General features: G+C 60.2%; 2 protein-coding genes across 14 annotated transcripts in view; one reads left to right on the forward strand and one right to left on the reverse strand.

Annotated features, from left to right (window-relative positions):
- LOC109571023 (CREB-regulated transcription coactivator 1-like) overlaps window positions 1-5,948 on the forward strand; it is a 79,282-nt gene extending 73,334 nt beyond the window's left edge. For 9 of the 10 annotated variants that reach the window (XR_011561309.1, XR_011561308.1, XR_011561301.1 and 6 more), the window contains one exon: window positions 340-5,948. The gene's annotated coding sequence lies outside the window, so the exon portion shown is untranslated. The remainder of the gene's footprint in view (window positions 1-339) is intronic. The other variant, XR_011561303.1, reaches the window with a different exon arrangement.
- TTC28 (tetratricopeptide repeat domain 28) overlaps window positions 1-27,984 on the reverse strand; it is a 588,991-nt gene that overhangs the window by 9,272 nt on the left and 551,735 nt on the right. For 3 of the 4 annotated variants that reach the window (XM_070770177.1, XM_070770180.1, XM_070770179.1), the window contains 8 exons: window positions 24,846-24,986; window positions 14,204-14,348; window positions 8,966-9,145; window positions 6,659-7,379; window positions 5,057-5,181; window positions 2,191-2,422; window positions 1,626-1,702; window positions 317-340 (listed from right to left, as the gene is read on the reverse strand). In XM_070770177.1, the coding sequence (XP_070626278.1) occupies window positions 317-340; window positions 1,626-1,702; window positions 2,191-2,422; window positions 5,057-5,181; window positions 6,659-7,379; window positions 8,966-9,145; window positions 14,204-14,348; window positions 24,846-24,986 (1,645 nt within the window). The remainder of the gene's footprint in view (window positions 1-316; window positions 341-1,625; window positions 1,703-2,190; window positions 2,423-5,056; window positions 5,182-6,658; window positions 7,380-8,965; window positions 9,146-14,203; window positions 14,349-24,845; window positions 24,987-27,984) is intronic. The other variant, XM_070770178.1, reaches the window with a different exon arrangement.

The raw sequence follows: 27,984 nt of genomic DNA on the forward strand, positions 1-27,984 counted from the left end.
GTGTGCGCAGCGCCTCACGTTCTTTGCACGGGGCCTCTGTGCCTGCTGCCCTCTGTCCTCTCCATGGGAGCAGGGGGGCTCGGGGCGAGAGGAGGGGCAGGGGGCTCCCAGACACCTGCTGAGTGTGAGCACTCCCCCCAGGGCTGCTGGCCTGCCGTTCTGAGGGAACTTGAAAGGTCAGATCCAGAGCAGAGCGGGCGGAGCCGGAAAGGGAGCCAGAGCCTGGGCTGGGGCGGACCTGAGCCAGCAGCGCGGGGGCGGGGCGGGCGGGTCGAGGGGCTCACCTGAGGACAGTGCTACTTAGAGTGGTACTCACCATTCCAACCATATTTTTAACAGCCTTCGGCCAGCAGAGTATAAGAAAAAGAGAGAAAGAAAGAGAAGAGAGTTTAGACTCAAGCACAGGTTGTTATGCACCACAAGCTGATCACTGCTGTAGGAAGCACCACACGGGCTGGCTCTGACCCGGCGGGCAGCGGAGAGGAGCGAGAGTCAGCAGGGACACAGGAGAAGGCGCAGCCACACCCGCCAGACGCCCCAGAGGTCGCCGCCTGCCCTTCCTCACCAGGACGGGGCACGGGACCGCGGGCCCTCGTGGCCACTCCAAAGCAGAGTCTCCAATTCGAGTGGCTCAGAAGTGCCTGCCGTCCTGGGGCAGGGGCTGTGGAGGTCCCCGTGCTGCCACCCAAAGCAAGAAAGTAAGCAGTTGGCTCCGATGCTCAGCCTCACCCTGCACACGCGCCTCTAGCCTTTTCTCTTGGAAGAGCACAGGCTTGTAGCCCTGAAGTGTCTTCCTGATTCTCCCCAACAAGCAGATCCTAACACTTATTACAAAATGAGCAGAAACTCACGATCAGTGAGCTATGCTCCGAATCAGGGTGGAAACCACCCAGGCAGCGGGGGGAGAGGTGCCAGGGCTGAACCCTTGAAGGAGCAGCTTATTTCCAGATAAACAGCTCCACTAAAAGGAAATCTGCTGATAAAGACCTACTAATGTGTATTACTTTGTCAAATTATTACACTTCAGAAAACCACTCCATCCTCTTCAGGGGTCACTACATTGTCACCAGAGGGTTGTTCCAGACCCGCACAGGCCAAGAGGAAGATCTGAAGCTCGGTGGCCAATTCGAGAACGGCCTACATGATGCCAAGGGCTAGAATCCTCCAGTTCTCTAAATTAGATCTACTTTCTCCTAAAAGAAAGCACTTCATGAAAAACCCGCTAAGCAGTATCTTCCATGAGAGGTGACTGTGTTCACCACCGCCTCAGTGGTGGTTTTGTTTCAGGCAGGGGTCATGCTCTGACCTGAGAATTAGTACAGGAACACCTGCTGGCTTGGGGCGGTGGTGGTCAGGGGTGCCCAGTGCAGGAGGCCACTGGATGCAGAGGTCAGGAAGAGCCCTGAGACCACAGGGGACTGGGGTCCCTTGGGCGTCCTCTGAGGCCCTAGTGCTGTTGGCACTCAGCGCCCAGAGAGGGCCTGAGAACCAGCTCCTCCGTGCTGGCCGATGTACCCCAGCACTTGCCTCTCCCTCAAATCCCGAGGGCTGAGCTTCCTGTCAGGGTCGGAGCTCTGTCCCCCAGTGTGGCCCAGCCCCCAGGCTCCGCTTTCTGCTGAACTCACCCGGCTGATGAGCTGCTCGCCTGTCTCTGAGGCCGTGATGAGCTTGCAGAGGGCTTGGAGGGCAGGGTTGGGCAGACCTACAGCGAGGAGGAGGCGGCGTCATCTGGAGGGGCACACTGCACCCACAGTCTGCACCTTCCCAGGGGAATGCACCCCAAATGCTCAGCTTTGCTCCCGTTTTCAAAAGCTCAGCACAGCCAGACAGTGTGTCCAAGTCCCAGCTGGATGCTCTCTGAGAAGGGCAGCTGGAGGCTGCACGTGGTCACCCCAGGACCCTGACTGGTCGCTCAGGCAGCATCACCCCCTGCCAAGCGATGCAAGAAGGGGAGCCCTGTGACCATGTCACCCTGGGTTCAGCCACAGGGCTCTGTCAGGCCCGAAGCTGCCGACAAAATATTTGAGCCGTTGCTGTCCACCCCGCAAGGGGTAGAGCTGGGGGTCACAGATGGAAGCACCAGGCCGGAGGAGTCTGTGTCGGGGACTCCGGAGACCCCGGCTCCTCCCCGTCCAAGAGCGGCGGGGACCACAGCCCCCCACCCTGCACCTGCTGCCGGCCGAGGCTCACCCAGCAGGGACTGGACGGTGCTGCTGCACTGCTGGAGCCGGTCGCCCGGGTCGGAGGTTGGGAAGAAGACGGCTGCTGGCAGGCCGCTGGCCGGGGGGTCCAGCCGGAAGCCCACAGCGGTGAGGAGGGCCTGCCAGCCAGGGATGCCGCCCACTTTGTTCTCCACGCTCTGCTGGGACGTGTACATGGCGTTGCGCTGCCCGTTCTGAATGCGCTGCAGCGACTTCTCCACCTGCGGGGGAAGAGGGTGAGGCGCTGCTCTGGGCAGGGGTGGGGACCCTGGTTTCTCTCCAGGTGGCTTCGGAGGAACACACAGCCAGTGTGGGGAGCGGTGTGGGGCTCACGGCCACACCCAGGCCTGAGGGCCACACAGCAGCAGCCAGCGCCCCGCAAGGGAGGGACCGCCACTCTCAAGAGCCAGCGAGGGCTGGGGGCTCCGAAGAGTCCTGGCCCTTCCCTAACGTGGCTCTGGGCTCTGGGCGCCTCCATGCACATGTGAGATCTGTCTGGAAACCCATCTCCTGCCCGGGGCCTGCCCCAAACCCTGCAGGCTGACTGCGCGTCACCAGGATGAGCCCTCAGACCTTCAGGACCCCGCACACACACGAGGAAGTGCCCTCACTGGGCCTGTGTCCCCCAGGCCTCCGACTCCTCTGCCTGCGGCACTGACTTCTGGACCTTGTCCTGCACGTTCCGGGCCCACCAGGTAACAACCAGCCCCTCAGCTCTCCAGGAGCCTCCACGGCGCCTGCAGCAGCCACATACCTTCCCTCGGCCCCTTGACTCCGAGGGAAGCATCAGTTGGTCCTAAGATGTCCCCTGCCCTGCGCTCCCCTGGCGGGGACAGAGCACTGTCCAGGACACCCCCAGAGTACAACCCGCAGGTGCTGGGGGATTCCCCGGCTGCCCCGTCGTCAGGACTCTGTGCTCCCACTGCCTTGGGCCCAGGTTCAACCCCTGTGAGGGCACTGGGCTCCCACGAGCTGCGGAGCACAACAGAAAGTAAGAGAAGAATAGACAGCATCGCGTCTGGAGGCACCCTGAGTGTATCCAAGGTTTAAAAACAAAACCCTTTGTCAGGTAAACCTACTTTTAGGAACTGTACAATTGTGATTCACAAGTCCAAACTATAGGGAATTCCCTGTAGTTAGGGCTCTGCACTCCCACTGCAGGGGCGTGGGTTCAGTCCCTCATCAGGGAAGTGACGCGTGCCGCAAGGTACAGCCAAAAAGGAAAAACCGCGGGACGCTGGCGGCTGACATCACAGGTAGGAGGAAACGTGAGTTCCCGGGCAGGACAGACGGGCAGCCAGCTGCTGTCCCTTGTGCTGGGCAGGCCCTGGAGACACTGTCTGCTGGGTTGGTAGGGAAGGACTGGTGAATTCGACCCATGGGCCCTACACTCATCCCCAAAGATGAAGCCGAGAAAGAGGTGAGAATCCTGGATGAACTTGAGGGGCCCTGAGGCTGGATTCTGGCCCTGGGAAGCAGTGCCAACACCTACAGCAGGAAGGGGGGCACCGCCTGCCAGTGTCCTGGTGCTGAGCAACTTTAAGTTCAGCTTGCAGGCACAGGTTAAAAGAAGAGACCTTTGTAGAAGGTCTCCCCCAAATTCTCAAAGCTTTTGAGTGCATCTACCCAGTGGGTTGGGGGTACTTCCTTGTGTCCGGCCCGAGACACAAGGCCCGTGGGTCGAATTCACCAGTCCTGCCCTACCTACCTAGCAGATGGTCCCTAGCAGCACAAGGGACAGAGGTCAGCCTCCAGCAGTTTTGTTCACATACTGACTTCTTTAAAGTCGGAGAAAACCTTCAGACAGACCTGAGTAAGAAGAGTCTGTGGCTGACCCGTCACTGGAGCCTGCCCAGGCCCCTGGGCCATGCCCCCTGGCCAAGGCCGTGTCCACTCCAGGACCCCAGGAGAAGCCTTCGCCAGTTCTCCCCTCCTCAGCACCTCTGAGCTGCCAGGTGCCCATGGGGGAGTGTGGGCCTTGGATTTGCAATGAGCGTGGATGTGGTGGGGACTTCCCTGGTGGCTCAGTGGTAAAGAATCCGCCTGCCACCCCTGGGTCGGGACGACCTGCTGGAGGAGGAAATAGCAACCCATGCCTGAGCAGCCCCATGGACAGAGGAGCCAGGAGGCTACAGTCCATGGGGTCGCAAAGTCGGACACAATAGAGCGACTAAACAATAATGACGGCTGCAGTGTAGGTTGCTGCCGTGTGCTGGACAGCGCCTGGTCTTTCTGGCAGAATTCCAAGGAGGCTAAGAATTCTAAATTATTTGAAACTGCCTCTACGTTATCAAGATGAAAAGGTGGAACAAGTTTCATGTTACTCCTGGCTTGGTTTGCAACCTTTCAGTTCTGTAGACAATGGCTTGGGGACTCTGACTGTGTTGTCGCCAAGAGCAGGGTCAGACTTGAGCTCTTCCAGCTGACTTTAGGGAGAGGCCAGTATCCTCTAATTAAACCAGCTCTCAGCTATGGGGACCCTGTTGGGTGCCAGCTACTCATCTTTTCTCTAGCCCTCAAGGTAACCTTGAAAAGGTACATTTTTATCCGCTTCCACTCGCAGCTGAGGCTCAGAGAGCAAGGTCATTTGCATAAAGCCACAAGACTGGAAGTGGCTGTGGTCAGGCCTTACTTCAGAATCCCACTCGGCCGCCCCTCCAGGGTCTGGGCGAGGATGGTGAGCCATAGGTGACCACCCACCATGCCCACCGCTAGGACCAAGTGACTTGATCCACAGACATCGGGGACAAAGTCCCCTCCATCTGCTCACCCCCTGCCCCCGCTGCCGCGGGACCCCCAGCCTTACTGCTGCTCGAGCACCGCAGCCGCTTCCCCGAGGGTCCCGCGCCCCTTACCAGGTGCAGCAGCACGCGCAGGGCGTCCCGCGCGCGCTCCGGGTGCTGGAGGATCTCGGTGAGGGCCTGACCGATGAGCGAAGAGGGACTGTTGAGCTTCACATCGCTGCCGATAAGCATGAACCCTGTGAGGACACGGAAGCACCTCAGGGCGGTCCCTCCCCAGCCCAGCTTGTACGCAGACAGAGCAGGGCCTTCCCAGGATAGCTGCTCCAGGGGCTGGACCGGGGCAGCTATGCACGGGTAGCTTGACACACCCCACCTCCGCTTTAAGAAGCGACGCTGTCTGCTGGGCAAGCTGCTCAGGAAGGTGCCTTTGCGCTCCTGCTGTGCTGCCCTTTTTTCCCTGAAATTCACTGGTGTCTGCTGGAATGGAGGAGCGGTGTGCTCGACTCCTCAAGTTATCAGAGGAGGGGACAGGAGGCGGTTCTCCCCCAGACAAGCTCCCCCCTGGGCTGGGGGGAGCCACACGTCCGCCCTCCTCCTGCTTCCCCAGCACCCACTTCTGTGAGTGGGGCCTGGGCCTGGGGGAGGCACCGCAGAGCAGCTCTAGGAGCTCTAGCTCCTGCCCCGAGTAACGGGGGGAAGGGCTTCTAAGAATGAATGCACCAAGGCTGTTTTTAAGTCTGACGGCAGCATCATTAAACACCATTTCCCCCAAAACAAAGTTGGCTTTTCTGCTGTCACTGAAACTAAGCTGTGACCAAACACCACTTCCACGAGCACCCTGACAAGTTTGGGAAGGGGTCCAGTCAGGACTACGGCCAAGCACAGGGCTGGGTCCCCACAAACCCTGCAATATTCTGTGGGACCTTATAGGGACTATTTTTAAACATAAATGAATGGTGTATTTTTTGCCATTAAAACAAAGTGTAAATGTTTGAGAACAATATTTTTGGTGTTCCTGTTTTAGGAATCACTGCAGCATGGGTAGGATTGTGGCTCAGCTAGTAAAGAATCCACCTGCAATGCAGGAGACCTGGGTTCAATCCCTGGGTCGGGAAGATCCCCTGGAGAAGGGAAAGGCTACCCATTCCAGTATTCTGGCCTGGATTTTCCATGGACTGTATCGTCCATGGGGTTGCAAAGAGTCAGATACAATGGAGCGACTTTGACAGCTACGATGCAGCTCAGGTCACAGAGCCTGATGGAGCGGGACTGAACCCAGGTCCCCTGACAACCAAACCTCAGGTCTTTCTACAACACTGACCGCTCCTTCCTACAGTCTGGGGGTCACCGGAAGGCTGTAATGGGGCCCCCAGCACCCACTCGACACACTTGGACAGCGAGCTCTCCTGCTACTCCCTGCTCAAATTCCTACCAGCGGAGTCAGGGCTGACTTGGCAGCAGGCCAGAGTCTCAGCCAGGGGACTCTCCTGGAGCCTCTGCGCTGTCCTTCCCTCAGGGTTCCCTTCCTCACCGAGCCCCCCCCCAAAACCCACTAGCCTGACAGGCGCCGGAGCCCCTGCCCCCAGCCCCCGGCCCCCCGCCCCCGACAGCTCCCGAGCCCCTACCCCCCCCCCCACCCGCCCCTGGCCCCCTGACAGGCACCCGAGTCCCTGCTCCCCACCCCGGGCCCTCTGACAGCACCCAAGCCCCTACCTGCCCAGTTGGAGGGGTGTGAGAAGGCCTTGCTGCTCTGCACCACCTTCATGGCCTCGCCCAGTGCCGCACTGGCCTTCAGGCCGTTCAGCAGGGACGAGTACAGGGCGTGCAGGAACATCTTGGAAGCGGCCACAGGCACAGGCCACAGAGACACGAGGACACACTGAGCACCCGCCGCCAGGAAGGCCCGAGTCAGCGCCACCACCCCATCGGCCGTGATCCTGCTGCTGGACTCCTGGGAGGAGCCGAGCACCACCAGCTTGACGGGCAGCCGCAGGTCCAGGATGTCGGCGGCCGTGAGCAGCAGCTCCTGCAGCGGTGGGCAGTCTGAGATGCTCTCGCCGTCGCTGGCGTCGTCCTGCACCCGCAGGGACTCAGGGATGGTGTAGGGGTGGCCGAAGGAGCTCTTGCCGCCTGCAGGGGCGCCGTCCACACTGGGTGTGAGGACCAAGGCCGACAGTTTCCAAGAGATGTGGGTGGCGAAGTGGACGCACTCGGCCTGCGTCAGGGCACTCATGACCCGCTCTTTGGTGGCCACGCTGCCCACCAGCGGCTGGCAGCCCAGCAGCTCGGACACCATGTAGGCTTCCTCCTCGGCTGACGGCATCGGGCCCCACAGCCACCTGTCCATCACCGCCGACGGCAGCTTGGGGTTGCCGACCACCGCCGCCATGGACGTGGAGCTGGAATAGGCAGGCGGGCTCTTCCTCAGGTGAGACTAGGAGGGGAGGAAAGGCAGCGAGCATCCGTCAGGGCTTCTCCTGGCACTCGGAAGCCAGCTTGGGCGGGGCCATGTCCAGTATGGCCCACCTGTCCTCCTGATAACCTCACTCACTCCACTTTTCAACACCTTCCTGACACAGCACACGACTGGCTGAGGATCACACCTGCTGTGACAAGCTCTTGGAAAAAACCAGACTAGACGGGGTGGGAAGACCCCATGCTGTTTGTCAAGCGGGGGGAGGAGGGGGTGGTGCTGGAAGCGGGGGCAGGGTGTGCAGGGGGTGCCAGGTCGCCTGCCCCACATCTCCCTCCCACAGGTCTCCCTGTGAACCCCTCAGTAAGGGGGAACCCATGCCCGATGCCACAGGGGCTTCAGGGGTGGCTTTGTTTAAACCTGCAGAGAGCAAGTCACTCTCAGGGGAAATAGGGCCAAATTAAGTCCCTTCGAGGCACTACCGCTGAAACGATTACAGTTCCCTCAAAAGAGAAACCCCTGAATTATAAAGTCAGCATAAAGAAGCCCAACAAAGTTCTGATTTCGCCCGACAGTGCCTTCTGATGCACTGAGGAGACACACCAAGTGTCAAATTTTTTCAAAATTATTTTCTGGTCCTTCCACCCGGTGCTGCCTTCCACTCTGGGAGAGAGCAAGGCCTGTGGGGAGCCTGTCGGAGACGGGACTCCCCTGTCCCTGCTCACCTTTGCCCCCTGGGCTCCCGGCAGCGGGACGGGTCGGCCCTCAGGCCGGATGCACACAGCTTGCTCAGTCAACCGTGGGCATGAGGAAAACTTGGAGAAAATAATTTCTTTCTCCTTGAACTGAATCTGTCCCATGTGAAGGGTGATCCAGCAACAAAAACAGTCAAAACTAAGATCTCCAAAGCCCATGGGGCAGAAACTGGCTCGGTGGAACCCTGCCAACAGCCAAGGTCAGCAGAGGCTGAGGTGGGTCCCATGCAGGCGCCTGCGCCCAAGCCTGGGGCGGAGTGCCGGGGCAGGAGGGAACCTGGGTCTCAGGGTCCCTGGGCGAGCTGAGAGAAGGGAAAAGGGTTCAGGGCTGGTTCCGAAGGCCCTCTAGTCAGGCAAGCAGGGCCAGGGGCGGCAGTGGGGTGAGCCCTGACCCGCGGGGACCCACTGCTGCCCCCTTGAGTCCACAAAGTTCATCCTGTCCTGATTTTCACTGTCCCCTGAAGGCCACTCATCGTGTGGGTTCCTTGTCGCCCCGTAGGGCTCTTCTCCACTTGACGCCGATCTCATCTGTCTGCCCTCTCTGCCTGCAGCCCCTCCACCAGGCAGACGCAGCGCCTACTCCTACTCCACGGTCAGCATGTGAGCAGGCCCGCCCTCAGGGGAGCGATCCGCCTCCACAGGCGCGTGACCCGCCTCCAGCCCAACTCGGTGCCAGGACTGAGCTCCCATTCTGGTGTCAAAGCAAAGCAGCGGAGACAGAAATGTCTCCTGGGCGCCTCCTGGGTAGCGGAGGACTGTCAGGTCAAAGGCTGTCCCCGCCTTTAGACAGATCTGCTCTGAGGTCCCCGCGGCCTCTGGCCGTGGCCCAGCTCACCGGGCAGCCTGACTTACCTTGGCCTGCGGGCTGAGGGAGCGGATGGAGGGGACGGCAATGAGGGCAAAGCGCTCGTACAGGTACTCGTTGGAGGAGCTTCCCTTCAGGAGGGCGAACGGGATGAGGTAGAGGTCCCCCTCCAGGACCAGGACCAGCTGCCGGTGCCGGCCCACTGGGCCGCTGGAGTGCATCAGGCCCTGCAGGGGAGCGAGCAGCTGACAGCCGGTGGATGCCTGCCCCCCAGGGGTGCACTCGGGGGTGGGGGGGCGTCCTCCTGCCTCGCTGGCCCCACCCCGAGGGGGAGGGTAGAGGAGCACAGCCAGGAGGAGACGGGTGCCCCATCACGGAGGGGGTGTCCCCAAAGATAAGGCCCAGCAGGTCATCTGGATGTTTCTACAGGAGGCAGGTGTTCAGGCCAAGGGCAGTTGCCCTGAAAGTGCCAGGGGGCCCCAGAGCAGCGTGCAGCAGCCTGTCACACAGCACTGAGCGCTCGGCCGGGGTGGGACACACTGACCGCGGATGAGAAGCGAGACCCAGCGTGTGGACAGAGGCTCTGAGACCAGGACGACATCCCTGGAGGAGGAGGTTCGACTGCAGGGCCTCGAGCCGCCTTGGGGCCTCCATGTCCCTCCCTGGCTTCGCAGGGCTGCCCCACCCAGTCCCGTGACTGGTGGGGCCCCTGACGCTGACAGATCCCCCGTTATCACTCCTGGAAGGCCGGGCGGGACCCGAGGGGAGAGCACATGCAGACCAGACAGACACCTCATCCTCCAACAGAGCTGCTGCTGGAGACTAAGGCCGGATGACTAGATAAAGAAAAGCAGGCGGCGACTGTGAAGACTGGACTGGACCCGGGGTGGGTGTGAATAAAGATGAAGCGGCCACAGGAGCCTGTGGGGGAAGGTGAGGGGCCCACAGACAGCTGCACCAGGTGCCGGGTGGCCCTGAGCCGAGGCGCTGGCTCAGGGAGGGTCACAGCCAGGCGCCCCTGCCCTCGTCCCTCTGCTGCCCGAGCTGCCGCGCGCCGGGGGGTGAGCGCTGGGCTGCAGGTGCAGGGGACGCTCAGCAATGACGACTGAAAGCTACCAGGACTGTATCCAACCAGAAGTGCAAAGGTCCAGATTCAGCCCGCTCCACTGTACTCTCTGAACCACAGACAACAGACCACTGGCTCCCCTGGGGAGTCTGAGAAGCGGAAGAATCTGGCTGTGGAGAGGCAAGACCAGAGGGCTTGGACTGGACCCAGGGTCCAGTCTCAGCCACGTCAGCTCTGGGGGCTGCTCACGCGCAGGGGCCTCTCTCAGGCCAGGGTGGTGACGACAAGCCTGCACACCCTCGGTGCAGGCGGGCCTCGGCTCCCCCAGAACCTGCTGGGGTCAGGCTGAGACGGGGGTGGTCAAACATCAGCTTGAATCAACCCATGAGCCCTGACCCAGGGGAGGACACCGCTTGCCCGGTGGACAGGCTGGCGTTCTCGCCACTTCCGTGGCCCAGAGAGCTGGCTGGTAAGTGCCTCCATTCTTCCTGCTCCTCATCAGCTGTGGAGACACCTTGGTCCTCAAGTAATGTCTGTCCTCGTGGGAATGTTACTCCAGAGTCTCCAGCAGAGACCAGACAGCCTGGCGGTGCCCACCCCACAGGCCTGGTGCCCCGTCCACACCTGGGCGTCAAAGGCCAGCTGTTCTGTGGACAAGTGCCCCCTAACCGCCTCCAAAGGCCATGTCTTCTTACAGACCAGTCGTGACCAGGTGGTCGTCCCCCAGTAAGGAGAAGTCGGGTTACCACACCACTTGATTCGTCTTTACAGTCACGACCCAGCTGAAGCCATGCTCCTCTCCTGACCAAGCCCCTGGCAGAACCAGATATCTCCTCGAGTTCTCAGAGGGGAAGTCCTGGGCCACCCCAGAGCTCTGGTGCCTGGGGAGGCTGTGTACCGACCTAACCGACGTGCCCGGCAAGTTGGAAGTCACTTTCTGCAGCCCTGAGCCCGATAACTCCACTTAGCCTAAGAGTAGTCTTTGGTCAACAGCAGAGGTGGACGCAGATGACCTTTCTTTCTGCCCAGAAGCGTTCACTCCTCCCACCTGTCTGACTATCTTGGCTTTGACGACCATAAACACAGGTAACGGGATTTAAATACATGGAAATAAATAGAAGGACAAAGACCGTAACTAGAACGAGCCCAGAGGCTTCTTAAATCACGTACAAAGAGCGACTTGACAAACCCTAGGGAATGCTAGCAGCTCCTGGCCCTGGATGAGGCCCCATCTGTTCACGGAGGGGGCGGCCTGGGACCTGTGTGCATGAGCGGCCTCATGCGGAGCAGCCTGTGGTTGCAAGGGGCTCCTGAGGCGAGTCCAGGCTCGGGCGTGAGTCACTCCCCTCCACCCCAGGGTGAATGCCACGGACACGCACCAGGTCTGGTCCCTCTCACACTAAGCAGGAGCACATCTCCTTTGCATGTGAGACAGGATTTGACTTAATGTTTGCTGATGGCTCACGAGCAGATGGAACGGGGCCTCCTCAATGATAACTGGACATGCTCGCCCTGTCCTGACAGCAAAGGACGGCAGGCTTCCAGGAAAGAGCCACAGCAGTATTTCCCTTCAGCTAAATTCAATCAAGTCCTGGTGCAAGCCTGCAGGAAGACATTATTCCGTTCCACTTTTCATACCATCTGACCTAGTCCCCTAGCAACAGGACTGCGGCTAAACAAAAGCAGTTGTTCAAATAATTATAAGCCGCATGTGAAGAGGCTAATCGCTTTAGTCTTGAAGTGTCAGTGATTCATAATCTTGGACTTTGGGTTTTGATGTGTATTTTCATTGAAAACGGGGAGAAGGCCTGGCTCCATCTGGCAGCTGACGGCACGGGAGCAGCGGGCGGTGTTGCCCTCTAGTGGCCTCGGAGCAGTGTGGGAATGGGCAGGACCACCACCCCCTCCCCGGCCAGCCCACCGATGGGGAGGGCCGTCCGGGAGCACAGGGCCGCCCCCTGCCCTGTGCCCCCTCGTGTCCAGGGTGGGATGCACCCAGCAGCGCCCGGTACATGTCAGTGAACACTCGTGGGATGAGACCAGCTCCTGAGGGAAGTGGGCTCACTGGACCACAGTGGGTCCCGAGAGAGGCTCCCCCATCTCGTTTCCTCTGACAGCCTCTGAGAGGTTTCACTCCATGTCTCTTTGGAGGCTGTCTGACTCTTTCACTGCATTCAAATGCCTCAGTCACAAACGAGAAAACTTTCAACATCAGGAACTGAACGTTTTCACCCTAAATGCCTCCTTCAAGACAAGACCACACTGCTGAGGGTCACACCTATCCTCACGCACAGCTCCTGGGCACACGCACGTCGGGGACCAGACTTTCCTTCCTGTCAATCATATAAAGCCATGACTTCAGTCACTGTTCCAATGCGTTTGGGGCTCGAGTCCATAAATCTTCCCTTCCTGACAGCCCTGGAGGAGCACAGAGGTCCAGCCACAAGCAACCACTAGTCCCACTGGCAGGTTCTTCATTCTTTAAGTCACAGGGCAAAGTCCTCAGAGAGAAAAGCCGACTAAAAGTCACAGGGCAGATTCAGAAGGGGACCCACAAGGGACAGCTCATGACTGAAGCAGCCCCTCCACTGGGTGGAGACGCTGTGATGGACAGAGGGAGGGGCTGCCCCCCACTGCCCCTGCCCCAGGACTTCTGCCTTCCATACAGGGAAGAGCCCCTCCAAGCTTGCTTTCTGGGGCCCAAAGGGGCATGTCCTCCAGCAAAACAACTGGCGCTCAGGTGCCGATCCCTTGAGGCACATCCCTGTACTTGGGATCTACCCAGACGTGAGCCGGGCCCAGCACCAGGCCGGGGGCCAGGGGGCTGAGCCTCAGAGCTGCCCCACAAGCCCGGTGGCTTCCTTCTGCACCCTAACCTCTCAGAGAGCTCATGGCTGCCGTCCAAGAGAGGTCACTGAGAACCCATTCACTGACGTGGGTCTTGGGTCTTCTGTTTTGCATCCAGACTAGACCTGAAAGCATCTCTGGGACCACGCACCGCTGACGTTGTACTGAGCGCCAGCACACGCCAGGCCCCAGGCCAGCCGCAGGGACATGGACACAGCTCTGCTCGGCGGCAGGTCCTCGATCAGCCTCCACTAGAGCATGCACCTGGCCCTTCCAGGGGCCTGTTACGAACTGGGTGTCTGTGTCTCCCCAAATTCATATGTTGAAGCCTACCCGCTCAGTGATGGTATCTGGAGGTGGGAGCTTTGGGAGATAATTCGGCTTAGATGAGGGCAGGAGCTCCAAGAGGGTCCCCATGATGGGGATAAGAGACCTGAGTGTGCTCACTCACTCTCTCCACCACGTAAGGACACGTGAGAAAGCGGCTGTTCTCAAGCCAGGAAGCGGGCCTCCACCAAGAAGCTGACGATGCCACGCACCCTGACGCGGGACTTCCAGCCCCAGAACCATGAGAAATCCAGGTCACCCAGCCGGTGGCATTTTGTTACAGCAGCCAGAGCTAATCCACAGTTGTGGGCAACGGCATCTGGCGGGCTCGTGCACGGCCGTTCAGATTCACAAGCTCCCCGAGCCCCTCAGCAGCCCCTCACCCGGTTAGAGAGCCGCGTCAGGACGAAAAGTGACATGCAGAGACTGAGGCCACAGAGCCCCTCAGAGGCCGCGCCCAAGCTCCTGGGAAGCACAAGGACGAGTCTTCCGCTGGGCCCCGAGGTAGGGCGTGTCACCCCAGGGCAGGGGCCAAGGGTCTGTTCTCACCAGGAAGGAGCCCCTGGCCTGAAGCTGCTCAGGTGAGGCCCTCAGATGAATGGTGGGCAGGGGAGCTGACGTGGGCGCATCTCCCACCCTGACTGCGGAGGAGATGGGGGGATGCATGCACCCCTGGGCCCCGGACCTCCCCAGGTCTGACAAAGAAACTGGGAAGGAGCAGCGTCTCTCATGCACCTGAGACCCCAAGGCTGACCCGACTGCCAGCAAGGAGGCTGGCCAGGAGCCTAAATGCCTCCTTCAAGACAAGACCGCACTGCTGAGGGAACCCGTGTCCGCCCCTTGGCGCCCAGGACCCCATCTGCAGCCCAGCGGCCCCCCTAGAACAGCGTCCATGTGGGCGTCTGGAGGCTGACTGAGAAGCCCCGTGTCTGGAAAACCCCCACTGTCTCAGGAGCCTGTTCTGTGTCTGGGGCTGGGGTGGGCGGTGCAGGGTGCTGAGCGGGAAGTGATGCATCCTGACACCAATGGCCGGCCGGGCACTTACCCCTTCCATGGGTGCCACAAGCAGGTCGTACAGGGCGCGGAGCGGCGGCCTGGCGAATGAGCTCTGCCTCCTGGGAAGAGAGGAGGTCCCGTCCTTGATGGGCGACGCGGTGTTGCCGACCAGGCTGGTCATGCTCTGGCAGCTCCTGGGGAGAGAAGGGGGGTTGAAGCCAGGAGGAGGCCGCCCTCCCCCTCAGGTACGTTCATGGACCCGCGGGCACAGACGCACCGCAGGCGGCCCAGCTGCACACAACATCTACATGGGCTGCGGAGTTTCTCTGCATAATCAAGTGTCCTGAAGCGCTGTTCAAAGCATTTAATTACATCCTCGTGTGGAGCGACTGGGCAGGCAAACGTGAGGACCATGAGAATTGGGGCAGCCGCCCATCTGCCAGGAAGACAGTGCCCCGAGATCCGTTAGTGTCCAGGGCAGGAGCCGCAGACACGAGGCTCGTGGTGGCCCCGCCGGAGCCCCAGCGCAGCCCAAGGAGCAGGTCAGTTCAGGCGTGGCTGCAGGGTTCTGTTTTGTTTTTAATGTATGGCCCATTATTTCTAGGCAAAATTTTATCAGTACGGACATTTTCAACCCCAAGGCCCCAACTTTCACACTCCTGATGTTAGGCGAAGCACACTGACTGAAACCGCTTACCCTGGCCAGGCACCATAGTAAACATTTGCGTGAGTTATTTTATGACAAGAGGGAGCGCAGAACTAACAAGCTACCGCCAACTGGAAGAATTTGGGAAAGGTCAAAAGGAGGTGTCACGTGTCCTTCCACCTCGAGAATCCTTCTTGCTGGCATCCATCTTGGCTGAGCAATGCATGCACCAGCAGAAGAACCCCGAGTCAGACTGGCCGGAGAACCCAGAAATTGGCCCCATCACCAGAAAACCCGAGTCTGCGAGCCGCGTGGCAGAGCGGCCTCCTGGGTTCCCTTATCCTGCTCCCCCCAGGGTGCCCCTACCCAGTAGTCTCTTGCTTGGTCAGCGTGTATGTCTCCTCGGAGAATTCATTTCTGAGTGTTAGACAAGAGCCCACCTTGGGCCCTGGAAGGGGGTCCCCCTTCCTGCAACACCGACACAGGGTGAGTGCATTCACTGAGTCCCTGATTCACTGAGCAAATGCTTCCTGAGCCCCGGCCACCTGCCGGGCACTGATGCAGGCAGGCCTGGGGGCTGAGAGAGGACGCAGGTGAGGAGGAGGAGAGACGGTGGGCAGGGAGACAAGCCCGTTTCCACTGCAAGCGCAGGGTGCCCTGCAAGTCTTGCTGAACCGGCCCTCCAGCCTGGTCTGCGTGGCCTCAGCACAGCCTCCAGTGACAGGCTCCACAGAACTAGTAGACAGTCAGTGGCCCCTCAACCTTGATTCAGACACTGCACGGTTCAGGAGTTTCTGCTACACATTTAAGACCTTAAGACAGAGAGCAGGTCTCACACCAGACTCAGCTAAGTCAGGGCTCTGGACACAGGACTGGTGGCTCTGTGGTTGTTACCAAAGGGAAAAGCAGAACACGCCCCTGCCCAGAAAGCCAGGGTCCTTGACCATCTAAAGAAATGATGTGAAAGGTTTATTTGCATTTTTGAGACCTGGCTCTATCCCATGGCCTTCCCCCAACCCTGCGGTGTTCTCAGCAACGTCCCAACTCTAAACCCTAGGGCCATGCCATGCCAGGCTGAGAGCACCCTCCGCCCTCACCTGCTCCTACAAGAGAAGGAAGGGTAGAGAACTCGAGGGTCTGGGAGCCCGCTCTTGGCACACGTCCGTCACCTTCACTCAGAAAACACGTTATCACGAGCGACAGGGCCCAGGACGTATCTTTGCCATCGAGCCAGTGAAGCACTGATAACCCTGGAGTGACACTCACAGGCTCGCTTAATTCCCTGGAATACACCACAAAGAGCATTGCTCCCCTGAAAGAGCGAGCATGAAACCGCGCCCCGGAGGAGACAGTCTGGCGCAACACGTGGTGGCTGTCACGGCGGCGTGTGCTCCTGCACACAGCCTGTGTGCACTCACACCCTCGGGAGCCCGAGCTGCCCCCAGGACAGCGTGGGGGTGCAGCGGGGAGCAGCCAAACGGCAGCACCCTCTCCCTGCACACCCCTCACTAGACACGTGTCTGCCTGGACTGTGGGCTGGTTACCCCATTCAGGCACCTGATCTGATTAATCTGGCCAAAGACATCCAGGGGAATGCCATGTTTCCAGACAACGCTGTGTCCCCAAGTCCTAACGGGAACTGATGAGGCGCTCCCCAAGGCCCTGAACTAAACAGCTCCTACTGGAGACAGACCAGCTCAGCACCCTGAGCTTCCCTGCGTACCAGACCAACATGACTAAGCTGCACGGGGTGGGGGTCGGGGGAGGCAGGAGGAAGTGGGGGGCTGCGTGGTAGACAGACCATTTGCAAAAAGGGTAAATGGTGCAGGATGGGGAGGACAACGGTGAAGCATCTAGAACCTGGAGGTGCTGGGCATCTCCGCTGATAGGACAGTGAGTATGGAGGTCTGGGCAGGAAGGCCAAGTGGGCTGGGGGCCTTTTCTTGAACCCGGGAAGTGCCAGAGGCACCTACCAGGGCCCAGCAACGCTAACCCTCTCAACATGCATCACGCCCACGAGGTGCCAGGTGCAGGCCCACAGAGGGCCAACCTGAGGGTCCCTGCACTGGACTGTGGGGAAGGGGGTCCAGGGCACAAGACTCTCTGCTGGTCACAGAGCTGAGGGTAGGCTCTTAGGGAGGACCGCTTGCTGTGGGCTAGCCTGCCTGGAGACGAGGCGGGGAAAGCCACTCCAAGGCCAGGAACAATGCAGGGCGAAGCACTGGACAGTGCTTGGGACAGTGGGGTTGGCACTGTTGGCAATGGGACAGTGGGGAGCCGGGGGCAGAGCACTGAGGGAAGTGGACGGGGTGGGCTGCAGGGTGAGCGGGCTGGGCGGCTTGGCCTCTGGGCTCCGGCCCACGCCCTTCAGCACCAGGCGTGCCTGAACAGGAAAACTCCACTAGGCCAGTTCCTTCCAAGGCTGATCAGAGAAAGGCCCCGCAGACTTCCCCCTTCCCTGTAGGCCTCTGGCGGGGCTCCAGAGCTGGGACCAGGCTAGAACACGGTGCCCCCACCCCTGGCCAGTTCAGAGGGGAAGCCGGTTGATGTCCCTGGTCAGGGCTGGTAAACACATGCTGGCTGTGGCACTGCAGCGGGGGTTTCGGAGGACACTCTCTGGGCATTGGCACACTTCCAGGGGCAGGTCTCGGGCTAGGAAACCACCCCCGCTCCTGCCCAGGGTCATAGGCGGGAGCAGCGGTTTCCTCACCTCTACAGAGCTGGCCTGGATAGACTGCAGTCAACCAGCTCCCTGTGTGTGCAGCTTCTGGTTTTTCTTTTTTTTTTTCACTTGTGGCTTCTGTTTTTACTACGACATTTGACATTCACAGTGACCGAGGGCAGCTCTCGCGGGCCAACAGCCCACGGCCACGGCCCAGAGCCCTCGCTGACCTGCCCCTTGTGGGGGCGGGGGGAGAGTCGGCCTCGCAGATGTGTGTCCCGCGGTCCCCTGGCTCCGAGCCCCGGCCGGAGTGGTTGACAAGTGTGAGCGGGTGTGTGGGGTGGCCCGCTCCCTGCTGTCCCCCTTCCTGGCAACGTCACCATGGCCCAGTGACCCCCTCGCACTGCGGGCGCTGGGCCATGGGCTGGGGCCCCGGTGACTGACTGTACTGCTTCGGTTTCTGGGGCGCCTTTCAGCCTGGCTGACTTCTCTCTGCCTCCGCAGTCGGGACTCAGATGGGGAAAGAGTGCTCTGACAGGGTGGACGCATCCCCTGTGACAAGCGTGTGAGCTGCGGAAGAGGCGGCGCCCCCATCCAGGCTCCAGACAGGCCCACCACACCCATATCACTGCTCAGGAGGCGGGGCGGCCCCTCCCCTAGGGAAGAAGAGCCCAGCTGCAGAGAGGCCAGGAGGCTGCCGGGCAGGGCAGGGTCAGGGCTCCCACCTGCCGGGGAGCCGGTTTTTTTGTGTCCCCCCTGTCCTGAGGACACGCTGAGCCCCCTGCACTCACCTCTGCTCCCCACCCCACTTTGCTGTGACCTGACCGCGGCGGGCGGCCTCTCCCAGGCTCTGCGGGGCCGGGGCCACAGGAAGGAGGGCTGGGCTCGCGGGACTCGCAGCCGCGCGGCCACGTGGCTCCAGCAGGGGGCGCTGGCTCGTCGTCCTCGAGGCCTCGTTCGCTGCCAGGGACCCAGCTGGGCTAACTGACAGCCCGGCCCTCAGCACAGAGGGTTTTCTCACACCGCGCCGCAGTCTTTATCAGCTCCTTCCTTAGGTGATGTTCATTAATCTGCTTCTGGAAAAATACTCATTTTGTCTGCAGCATGGCCATCTGTGTGCTAACGGGATCGGAGAGAGACTGAGCGGTATCTGGGCCGGGAGGCTGACAGGCTGGGGGAGCCACCTGGGCTCGGCGCCCTCGGCGGGCAGAGCTGCGAGATGAGGAGTGAGGCGCCCCGAGCAGGGAGAGGCCGGGTTGGTTTATGTCTCTGGAACGATGACAAATGCCGGGCAGCCCGGGGAGCACGCGCGGCTCGTCAATCTCCCCAGGGATGAAGAGATCTATTCCCCAGGCAGGGGATTTATAACGCAGGGCTGCAGAAGACCCTGCGCACTGGGACTCACTGGGGCTCACACGCTGACGCAGCCCCACCCGAGGCCTGCCAGGTGCCCGGGGACGCTGGGGACACTGCAGGATGCGCACTTGGAAGTCTCGGCCCCAAGCGCCACTCTCAGCACCAGGCCAGCTGCCCTGGCTTCCAGTCAGGGCCCCGTGAAGGAGGGGAGTTGAGGGCACATGCAGAGCCCGCAGGGTGGGCTCCCCACTCCCACACACACACATACACATTTCTCAGGCTTTCAGTCAAGACGGGGAGCTAGGTGAGCAGCAAAAATGGAGGAGCAGGGCTCAGCCCTCCACAGTGAGACTAAGCCAAGGGCCCCCGCCAGGCCCGAAGACCCCGGGGACGGAGGTGGCCAGCCTGGCCCTGAGGTCCCGTCCGTCCCGCTGGTCTCTTTGCTCAGAGGGAAGAACCCAAACCTAAGCTTGGCGCATCCCAGAGACTGGCAAGGACCAGGGCCCCACTGCCACCCGGGGGTCTCTACACCACGAGAACAGGCCGCCCACCTCTGAGGAGGGACAGGGACCCGGCAGAACACAGGGGAGCAGCGAGCACAGGGGGCAAAGGGGCGATTCATGAGAGCACGGAGGGGCGGGCTGACTGAGGAGGCGCAGGGCGGGTGCCCCACAGGTGCCCCTTGTACCCGGAGGTCCTCCGCGTTGCTCTCAATTCCCTGCCAGCACTCAGGTCCTTCCCACCTGACCCCCTGCACGCAGGGCCAAGACAGGAGCTGAGCCAAGAACACTCCCTGGGGGCCCTGCTTTCTTTTGGGCCACAGGAGGGAGGGGCCTCAGCTGGGGTGGGCCTGGCCGGGTGGACACACGCCCGTCCCTGGAAGCCTCTCATAGCCAAGTCTCGCCTCAGACCCCAGCCTGCCCTGCCACAGGTGAGTAAACGGAGACTCTAGGCCTGAGGCCCTGAGGCCCAGGGCAGGGGCAGGGCCCCACCAGCTCTCAACAGTCAGGCATCAGGAAGCTGGGAGCCCAGGGACCAGCACTGCCACAGTCTCAGGCCTTGCACCCTGTCTGGAATGCTCGACAGAGAGATGCTGCACTGGGCATCCCGTGCAGTCTGCTCACAGGACGTGCCCGGGTCCTGGTGTGCAGGCCAGGGGGAGGAGGGTTGGGGGGAGGGGGAGACAGCGGAGGGGGGAGGCGGAGGTCCCCACAGTGCTGAGCTCCTTCCAGGTGCCGCCCACCTTTGCTCAGGCAGCTCCTCTCTGGCCCTGAGGTCTGTATCACACTTTCCAGTGGCCAGTTCAGGAGGCTTCCTGTCTGCGCTCACAGCAGCAGGGTCCCAAGCTTTGGGATCGGGGGTCCTGCTTCTGCTCCTCCTGAGTCCCAAGAGGCCCCAGCCTTCCTCAGGGGGCCTCCTGCCCCACATTTGAGGAGCTGGGAGCGGCCCTGGCAGACGGGGCCGAGTGCCTGCTCCACCGGCATCTGCTGCTGTGACCCACTGGGCTCCTCCTCCCCACCCTCGGCCCTGCCCGAGGCTCCAAACTCCCCTCCGGGCTCTGAACTGCATCCGCTGAGGGAACGGGAGCTGGCCGGCCTGAGATCTGAACAAGTGCCTGGATTTTAAGGTACCAGCAGAAAGATTAATTGATGAACCCACTATATTCAAGCAGCCAGTGACTCTCCACCAAGAACATCCTCACAAGAAGGCTGTCTCCTCAGGGGGGTGAAGGCTGTCAAAGGCTGCATTTTAAGCACTTATTCAATAAGCTGTCGGCACTGTCTGCCTGCTCACCTCCCCAGTCACCCAGCGCCCGGCTCCCTGGCTGCTCCCTCCTCAGGGGGTGGGCTTAGGCCGAGACCCCTGCCCTTTCAGGGACACGACCCCTCTCAAGCCCAGGGACAAACCTGGGCCACGCAGGGCTCCTCTTCTCCTGCTCATGGGCTCTCCCAGGAAAGCTGGTCAAGGGAGAAACACGCACCACCAGGGAGCTGGGGACGGCCCTCCTGCGGGGACCACGGCACGGCCCACTCTGCTCTTTGCTCCATAGCCCAGTTGGGGGCGGGGGGGGGGGTCACCTAGGAAAACCCGATGCCCAGGCCAGCCTCACACAGGCTTTGCCTGCTGACCCCATTAGGGGCCCAAGCTGGGCGTTGGGGGGACGCGCTTACCATGCACTCAGGGACGGAGAGAAGAGGTCACTGTGTGAGTGGCCTGCCCAGCTAATGCTAACACAGAAACACCCTTTCCAAAGGGCCTTGTACCCATGGGTGATCTGTGGGTCCTGTCCCACACAGGACCTGTCCCCCCACAAACTTGTGGAATCTAATGAAGTCTCATTCATCTACAAAAAACCCCCAGAGCCAAATTAGTGTTGTACAAGGACAGAAGGTGCCGCCTCAGAAGTGGTGAGCTCTCGCTCACTGGAGGAGTTCAGGCAAAGGCTGTGACCACTTGGAGGGAGCCTTAGCTGGGTGGGATCCGGGAGCCAGAGCTCCGTCTTTGGAGCTGGCCAGACATGGATCCTAACACTGGCCTTGTCACTGGGCCCATGTGACCCGCCCATCGGGAAGGTCCATGCTGGAGCCACATGACATGGGCGCGTGGACCACGCACGGGGGCCTCTTTTTAATCTCTTCTTTCCCTTCTGGCCATGGGAGGCTGGTCCCCCAGAATGGTGGTGCCACCCTCTCTTCCTGCAGGACCCTCAGTCTTTGTCACTGACCCTCTTGGGGGAATCCAACCAGGTCGAGGAGTCTTGTTTGCCAATTCACCCTTTTGTGGGGGTGGTTGGGGTATTAGTTGGAGGTTGCAGAGCTGAGGGAGGGCTCTGGCCCCATCGTGGCCCCTCTCTAGAAGGGAGAACCTCGACATTGTTGCTCTCTGCTTGGGCTCCAACCACTGACATCTGGGCAATTACAAAGTTCCTTCCTACCTCCCATCACACACACTGCCAGAAGGGGAAGGAGCACAGACAGTGGCAACAGCAGTCAGAACCCTTCTGGGATACTGGTCCTAATGGGTCCTGGCTGGGTGCCCCTGCAAGGCCAGGGCACAGCCTGGGACCCAGAACCCCGGAGCAGCTGGCAGCATGTCCTGTTCCTCTTCCTCTTCTCCGCAGTAAAAGTGATCTGCTGACTGCCCCTAGGTTCAGACACACACACACACACACACACACACACACACACACACACACACTCATACATGTGCACTGGCGTTCCAGCCTTCAGCATAACTTCTCAAGCATTCTGCAAGACGAGGGGCAGCCCCCCTGCCCAGTGGGGGACCCCAAGGTCAGGTACTAAATGAGAGAAGACTCCCTGCTTTTCCTCCCTAGCAGTGCCTGCTCTGGGCTTAGCACGCCACTGTGTTTCCTGCCAAAGTGTAGAGGCAAGAAGGAAAACAGTGGTTGTGGTGACCTCAAGAACAAAGACCAAGCTGTGCAGCGTGTGGAGGGGAGGGGAGAATGCTAAGGCCAAGTCTCGGCTGACTGGCATCTGCCGTGGCAGCCTCATCCCCAACCAGTCCAGCAAACCACCCAGAACAACAGGGCCAGCAGCCCGTGAATCACAGAGCTGGAGGGCCCTGCAGCGGGGACCTGGTGCTGCTACACACACGGCTGCTGCCACCTCACCTCCTTGGGCTTGGGGACCAGCACTCTGCAAGCCCCCACAGTACTGGGGTCTGCAGAAAAGCCACCTCTCAGCTGTCCCAGCCAGTGACACACCAGCCCCACCTCCTGGTCATGAAGGGGCAGAGAGAAATGCCTGCGGGGACCCCACAAGGTCAGGGCAACTGGGAGGTGGGACTGGACACAGCCCTGCACCTGCTGGGTGGCAGGTCTCCACCCTCCCGGCCTGTGTGCCCCTCAGCTGCTAGAGCCACAGCTGGGCTAGAAGGTGGCAAGGGCCCGCGCCATCCTAACCAGGATACCTCTACTTCTGTGGGTCGCTAGGACGGACGGAGGCCAGCACCCCCTTCCTGGGCCTGTGGTTGACAGCAGAGGCCTTGGCACCCGGCCCCAAAGCTGAAAGAACAGTTTCCTCTCCTCCGACCTGCCCTCAGAAGCCTCTAGGAGGTCAAGACTGGAAAGGCGTGCAGAGAGGTGCAGGAGTTCCATTGCCGGCATCTCCTGAGGGCAGGCTCGAGGCTTCAGGCAGGTTAGGCCTGATGAAGGAGCTGGGCAGAGAGCAGCTGGGCAGTGAAGCCAGATTCCCACGCTGCGGGCCTGGCGGCCCCTCCCAGCCTCAGGCTGGCCTGTCCTCAGCCTGGCCGCCAGCACTGACCACATTGTTTAAAGAACCATTGCTTAGTGAGCTAACCAGTGGTCCTGGGCTCACTGGACCTACCTCAGGGCTGCTCGGAGTGACGAGTGTTTTCTCAAAACAAGCAACTCCATGATACAAAATTCATACCCCTTCTTGTCCAGGGATGATGAGCTAGGACCCCAGGTACACCTGGTTTGACCCCTTCCTTGCCTAGTGCCCAAGGCCCTGGAGGAGGGGCTCCTGACCGTGGGCGCGCCTGAGATCAGGTCGGCCGCAGGTGCCTGGCAGTGGCCTCTGGCCTGTGCACTGTCTCTCACACAAAAGACACGAGGCAGGACGGGAAGCAAAGGGCGGGTGAGGCCGCAACCCGGGGTGGTCAACAGCTGCTGCACAGGCACATGCACATTTCATCCCTTCCAAAGGTTATCCACCCACGTGATCCGGAGAATCCAAGTTTAACAGTGTCCTTCCCACTTCACTCAAGACGGCAGAAGGTCAGCACATGTACGAGCTTCCTGCACCTTCCAGAGCCTGGCACGTGCTGCTCATGCATTAGCTGCTGTAATTCCATGTAAGGGAACCCTGCCAAGTAGGAAGCTTGTTCCCACTTCAGTGACGAGGAAAAGGCTGACAGTGGTGAAGTCACCTGCCGCAGGTCCCACAGCTGACACGCAACAAGGCCAGACCCAGCCTTGCAGTCTTCACACCCTAGTTTACAACCACAGATCGCAGCACTGGCAGAGCCGAGATCGCCGGCCCCAGAGCCCGAGGAGCTGAGGCTGAGGATGGAGCCAGCCTCAACCCCACGCCTCCTCGTGCCTGGTCCTGTCCCTTCCAAGAAATTAGAGCCACGAGGGACACTTGCGAAGGGGGCAGGGCCGCCGAGGAAACTGGGAGTGAACCAGCCTGAGGTTTTGGCCTCCTGACAACCAAATGCCAGTCCCTTCAGCCCTGGCTCCTGGCTCCCATCCCATCTGACTCACCCCTGGGAAAGTAAACACACGTTTGTCACCCTGACAGCACAATAATGGGAGGAAACCAGGGCCTGGAGCAGGAGCACACGGGGCACAACGGTCACTCCCTCCCGTGTGCCCGCTGCCCCCGCCGCCCTTCAAAGGCAGGGGCCTCAGCGTCCAGGGTGTCTTTCTGGAAAGGTCTCTCCAAACTTGACTCCCAGGTGTTGCCAACCAGCGACAGCGGGAGAGGTGCTCCTTAACCCAAACCGCCTCCCCTATTCATCTGGACACAGCTCGGCCTGCACCCCCGGTGAAAAGACGCAGAGGCGCACCAGCTGGCAATTTCAACCTTGGCTCATCTCAACGCCACTGAGGCCTATGGTCAAGTAGTGGAGACAGGCCCCGGTGTGGACGGGCTCCTCCCCAGCAATGCTGGCATCTGCTCACCTGGCCTCCCTCAACCTCAGGCCAGAAAGGTCCGCACAAGGGCCTGGCCGTGAGCTAGGGCAAAAGCTGGCCAGAGAAAAAGTGTGTGGCACGGCCCTGTGCGGCCTCTCCTGGCATCTGGGAGATCAGCCCTGAGGCCACGGGAGTGAGCAGCGGACTGTCCCCTGGGCCTCCCACCCAGCCACGGTGTACGGTCATATCAGGCCTGCCGCACTTCCTCCCCCGACCTGGAGGGGCTGCTGTGACCCCAAGGGCCAGAGCACCGTGCTCACCCCTGCAGACCCCCATCCCACCAGAGCCCATGCAGCTGGAAGGTCACGGAAGTTGCACCGCCTGGGAGGCAGGGCCACACGCACCTGTTAAAGAGGTTGTTGCGGCGAACCATCCGAAGAAAGCCAGTGGGGTCGGTGACCGAGTTGAGCCTGTTGTTCATCTCCTCGAACTGCTGGTCCATGATGTCTCCAGCTTCACTCTCGGTCTCACTGCTGGCACAGGCCCTGCGGGGAAACAGCAGAGAAAGGTGCCGAGTGCTGCAGGCCTGCTCCAAGGCCCCGTCCTCGGCTCCAGCACGGCCCAGCTCCTCCCGAGTTGTTCCCCTCCTGTTCCCTGCGGTCCACCTGCTCATGTCCAGCACTGCCCCCTGCTGCAAACCCCTTTCAGGAAGAGGTTGTGCCAGTGCCCAGGTTGCACTCCCTGCATCCAGCTTGTGCCCCACATGGACGGGGTGCAGGATGGCCCCTTGCTGAATGAACGGCACCACTTGCTGTGTCCTGCCGGCTGGCGGGCACTCTGCCAGCACAGGGCTTGGGCAAGTGCACAGTGTGGCAGGAGCTCCGGTCCATTCCAGCTCGGAACCAGTAACTAAGCACCTGCCTGTGCCAGGCACCACACCAGGCAGGGGATGCACAGTCCCTAAAGGCACTTTTCCAGATGAGGAGACAGACATGCCCAAGAGTGGCTGCAAGGCCAGGCAGAGGGGGACTGTTTGAAATGTAGGCTTGAGAAATGTGGCTGATTGAAGCCCATTCCAAGGTCAGCATGAAGATGTTATAAGTTTTGAATTACTAAATTCGTATTTCCCCTATGACAGACTGTGAAAGAACATCTCACAATGGGTTTTAAAGAAACAGAAATACTCAGGAGTGCCTTGATTCACCAGCCTGATTAAAATAACAGAGGGCATATTAAACGTGTGAGAGGCCAAGCAGAGGCAGCTCGAGCAGCCGCAGACAAGCAGAGGGAGTGCTGGCTGCCCCTGGTCCCCACCGTGACCCTGGCCACAGCACCAGGGGCTCAGCAAAGGCCGCTCCATGTGTGAAGCCCCGCCTTCCTTCAGCGCCCATTGCTTGCAGACTCTGGAAATGCAGAGTGACGTCCGGCTCACAGGCGACTCCCAGCCCGCACGGCAACTGTGTTTAAAGCTCCTGCTGCCTAAGGAGCGGGTGGAGGGGTAGAGAGCACTGGAGGCACACAGACCAGCCACGCAAGCCGCTCAGGTGCAGGAGAAGTGGCACCTGGGAAGGGACAGACCCGCTGCCAGAGAAAAGGGGCTTGGCGCACCGAGACTCAGGTTGAAGGTGAGCATGGCCTGCCTCCAACAGCCAGGCCAGTGAGTCCCTGGCGTCAGGATCACAGAGAAGGGGATGACTCCTCCCCCGGTTCGTCCTGGGGCCGAGATGCAGCGTGTGACGCCACTTAGTAAACCTGAAGGCTCTACATGAACGTCAGCCCTGATGAGAGGGTCCATTTTATGTGTCAACTTGAGCGGGCCCCGGGGTGCCTGGCCCAGCGTCACTCTGGGTTACGAGGCTGCGAGGGCGTTTCCGGGTGAGATTAACATTAGAATCTAGACTGAGGAAAGCAAACTGCCCTCCCCGGGTCGGTGGGCCCTGTCCAACCTACTGAGCACCTGAACCAGAGGAGAAGAGGGAATGAGAGAGGCCTCCCCGCCCACTCCCCTGGAGCTGGGGTGTGGCGCTTCCCACCTCAGATGTGGACACCCCACAACTTACACCACCGGCTCTCCATCTCTGGCTCGCCAACAAAAGACCTGGGACGTCTCAGCCTTCAGAGCCGTGTGAGCCAATTCCCCACAACAAAGCCCGTGTGCATGCGTGCCCTGTAGGCCCTGTCTCTCTGGAGAGCCCAGCAAGAGGCATCAGAGCCCTACTCAGCCATGCTCCTTGGAGAAGGTCACACCAACGCCCCGCCACTGGGAGGGGATCCCAGGAGCTGAGCCCCAGAGAAGTGCTGGGAGATGGATAGCCTTCAGGGACGGCAAAGAGGTGTGATCTCAGAGCCAGCTACTCTCCTTCGTCCCAGAACCACACCAATGGCTGATCAAGGCATTACTAGCCCAACTTCTTCCTGGCGCCCACAAGTGAACCCGCCCTTCAAACCCAGCAGTGCCTGGCACACAGCAGGTGTACAAGGAAGAACAGTTGATCGATGCCAACACTGCGGAGCATCTTACAACATGCAGGGTATTTCTAGCCAGATGTGATTTCATCTGTACAGCAAGCCTGTAAGGCAGCTCTCGTCATCTTCTCTAGGTCTGGAGAAGCTGAGGAGCTAGCCCAGGAGCACTCAGCAGAGGAGCCAGGCCTGACTCTCACCCCTCCCCCTCTGAGGTTCCAAGCCTCTCGCACAGTCCATCTCTCTCTGCTGGGGTTTGACAGGGGAGGAAGGGAATGAAGACAGGAAATAAGAGGAACCAGGAAACTTCCGAGCACCTGAACAAATCACCATGCCTCCACCCTGCTGGAGAGCAGGGAACGAAGCTTTATTCCTCCTGCCACCCTATGGGTATCAGTTGACCAGGCCAGCAGCTGAAGGCTGAAAATGCTCCCTTGGGAGCTCTGGGCCCTTCATGGAGACCCTGGTAAATATCACTCAACAAGCTCTTCTGTCCAGGGACACATTTATCATCTGAACATGACGGCCTGCTCGGAGCTGAGAAATCGGCTTGTCATTTGGTGCTTTGCAAAGGGGAGAAGAATTGACTGAACTGGTATCAGCCTCCATTATCTTGCAGCTCTGCTCTCACTGTCAACTGCGGACGGAGCCCTCAGAATCTCATGCTTAATGCGGCTGTTTCCTATTTCCTGACCCTTCAGAGTATTAACACCAAAGGGAAAAACAAACAGGTGATGTCACAGATAAGGGAATTTCCCATTTACAAAGCGAGCCTCATCTGTACGGCAGGGAGCCCGAGCGCCTTGCCATCAGTGGTTGTCATATCACAATCACAGCCTTCTCATCTCTCTAAGAGACTTTCTAGAGATGGCACAGCAGCTGGTCTGGTTCCATTCACTTTGATCCAACAAGGATTACTAACCGAGACCTACATAAAAGAGCCACAGAGGTCAAACAGAAGACAGTGACATGCCTTCAAGGTGTAATACATCCAGTACGACCGGTGACTACTGGCTAAGGTGGGTTAAGAAGGAGGCAGGAGGGTGTCAGCCTGGAGTCAAGAAAGGGAGGGTGCGAGAG

The sequence above is a fragment of the Bos indicus genome, chromosome 17, assembly GCF_029378745.1.
Source record: "Bos indicus isolate NIAB-ARS_2022 breed Sahiwal x Tharparkar chromosome 17, NIAB-ARS_B.indTharparkar_mat_pri_1.0, whole genome shotgun sequence".
NCBI lineage: Eukaryota > Metazoa > Chordata > Mammalia > Artiodactyla > Bovidae > Bos > Bos indicus.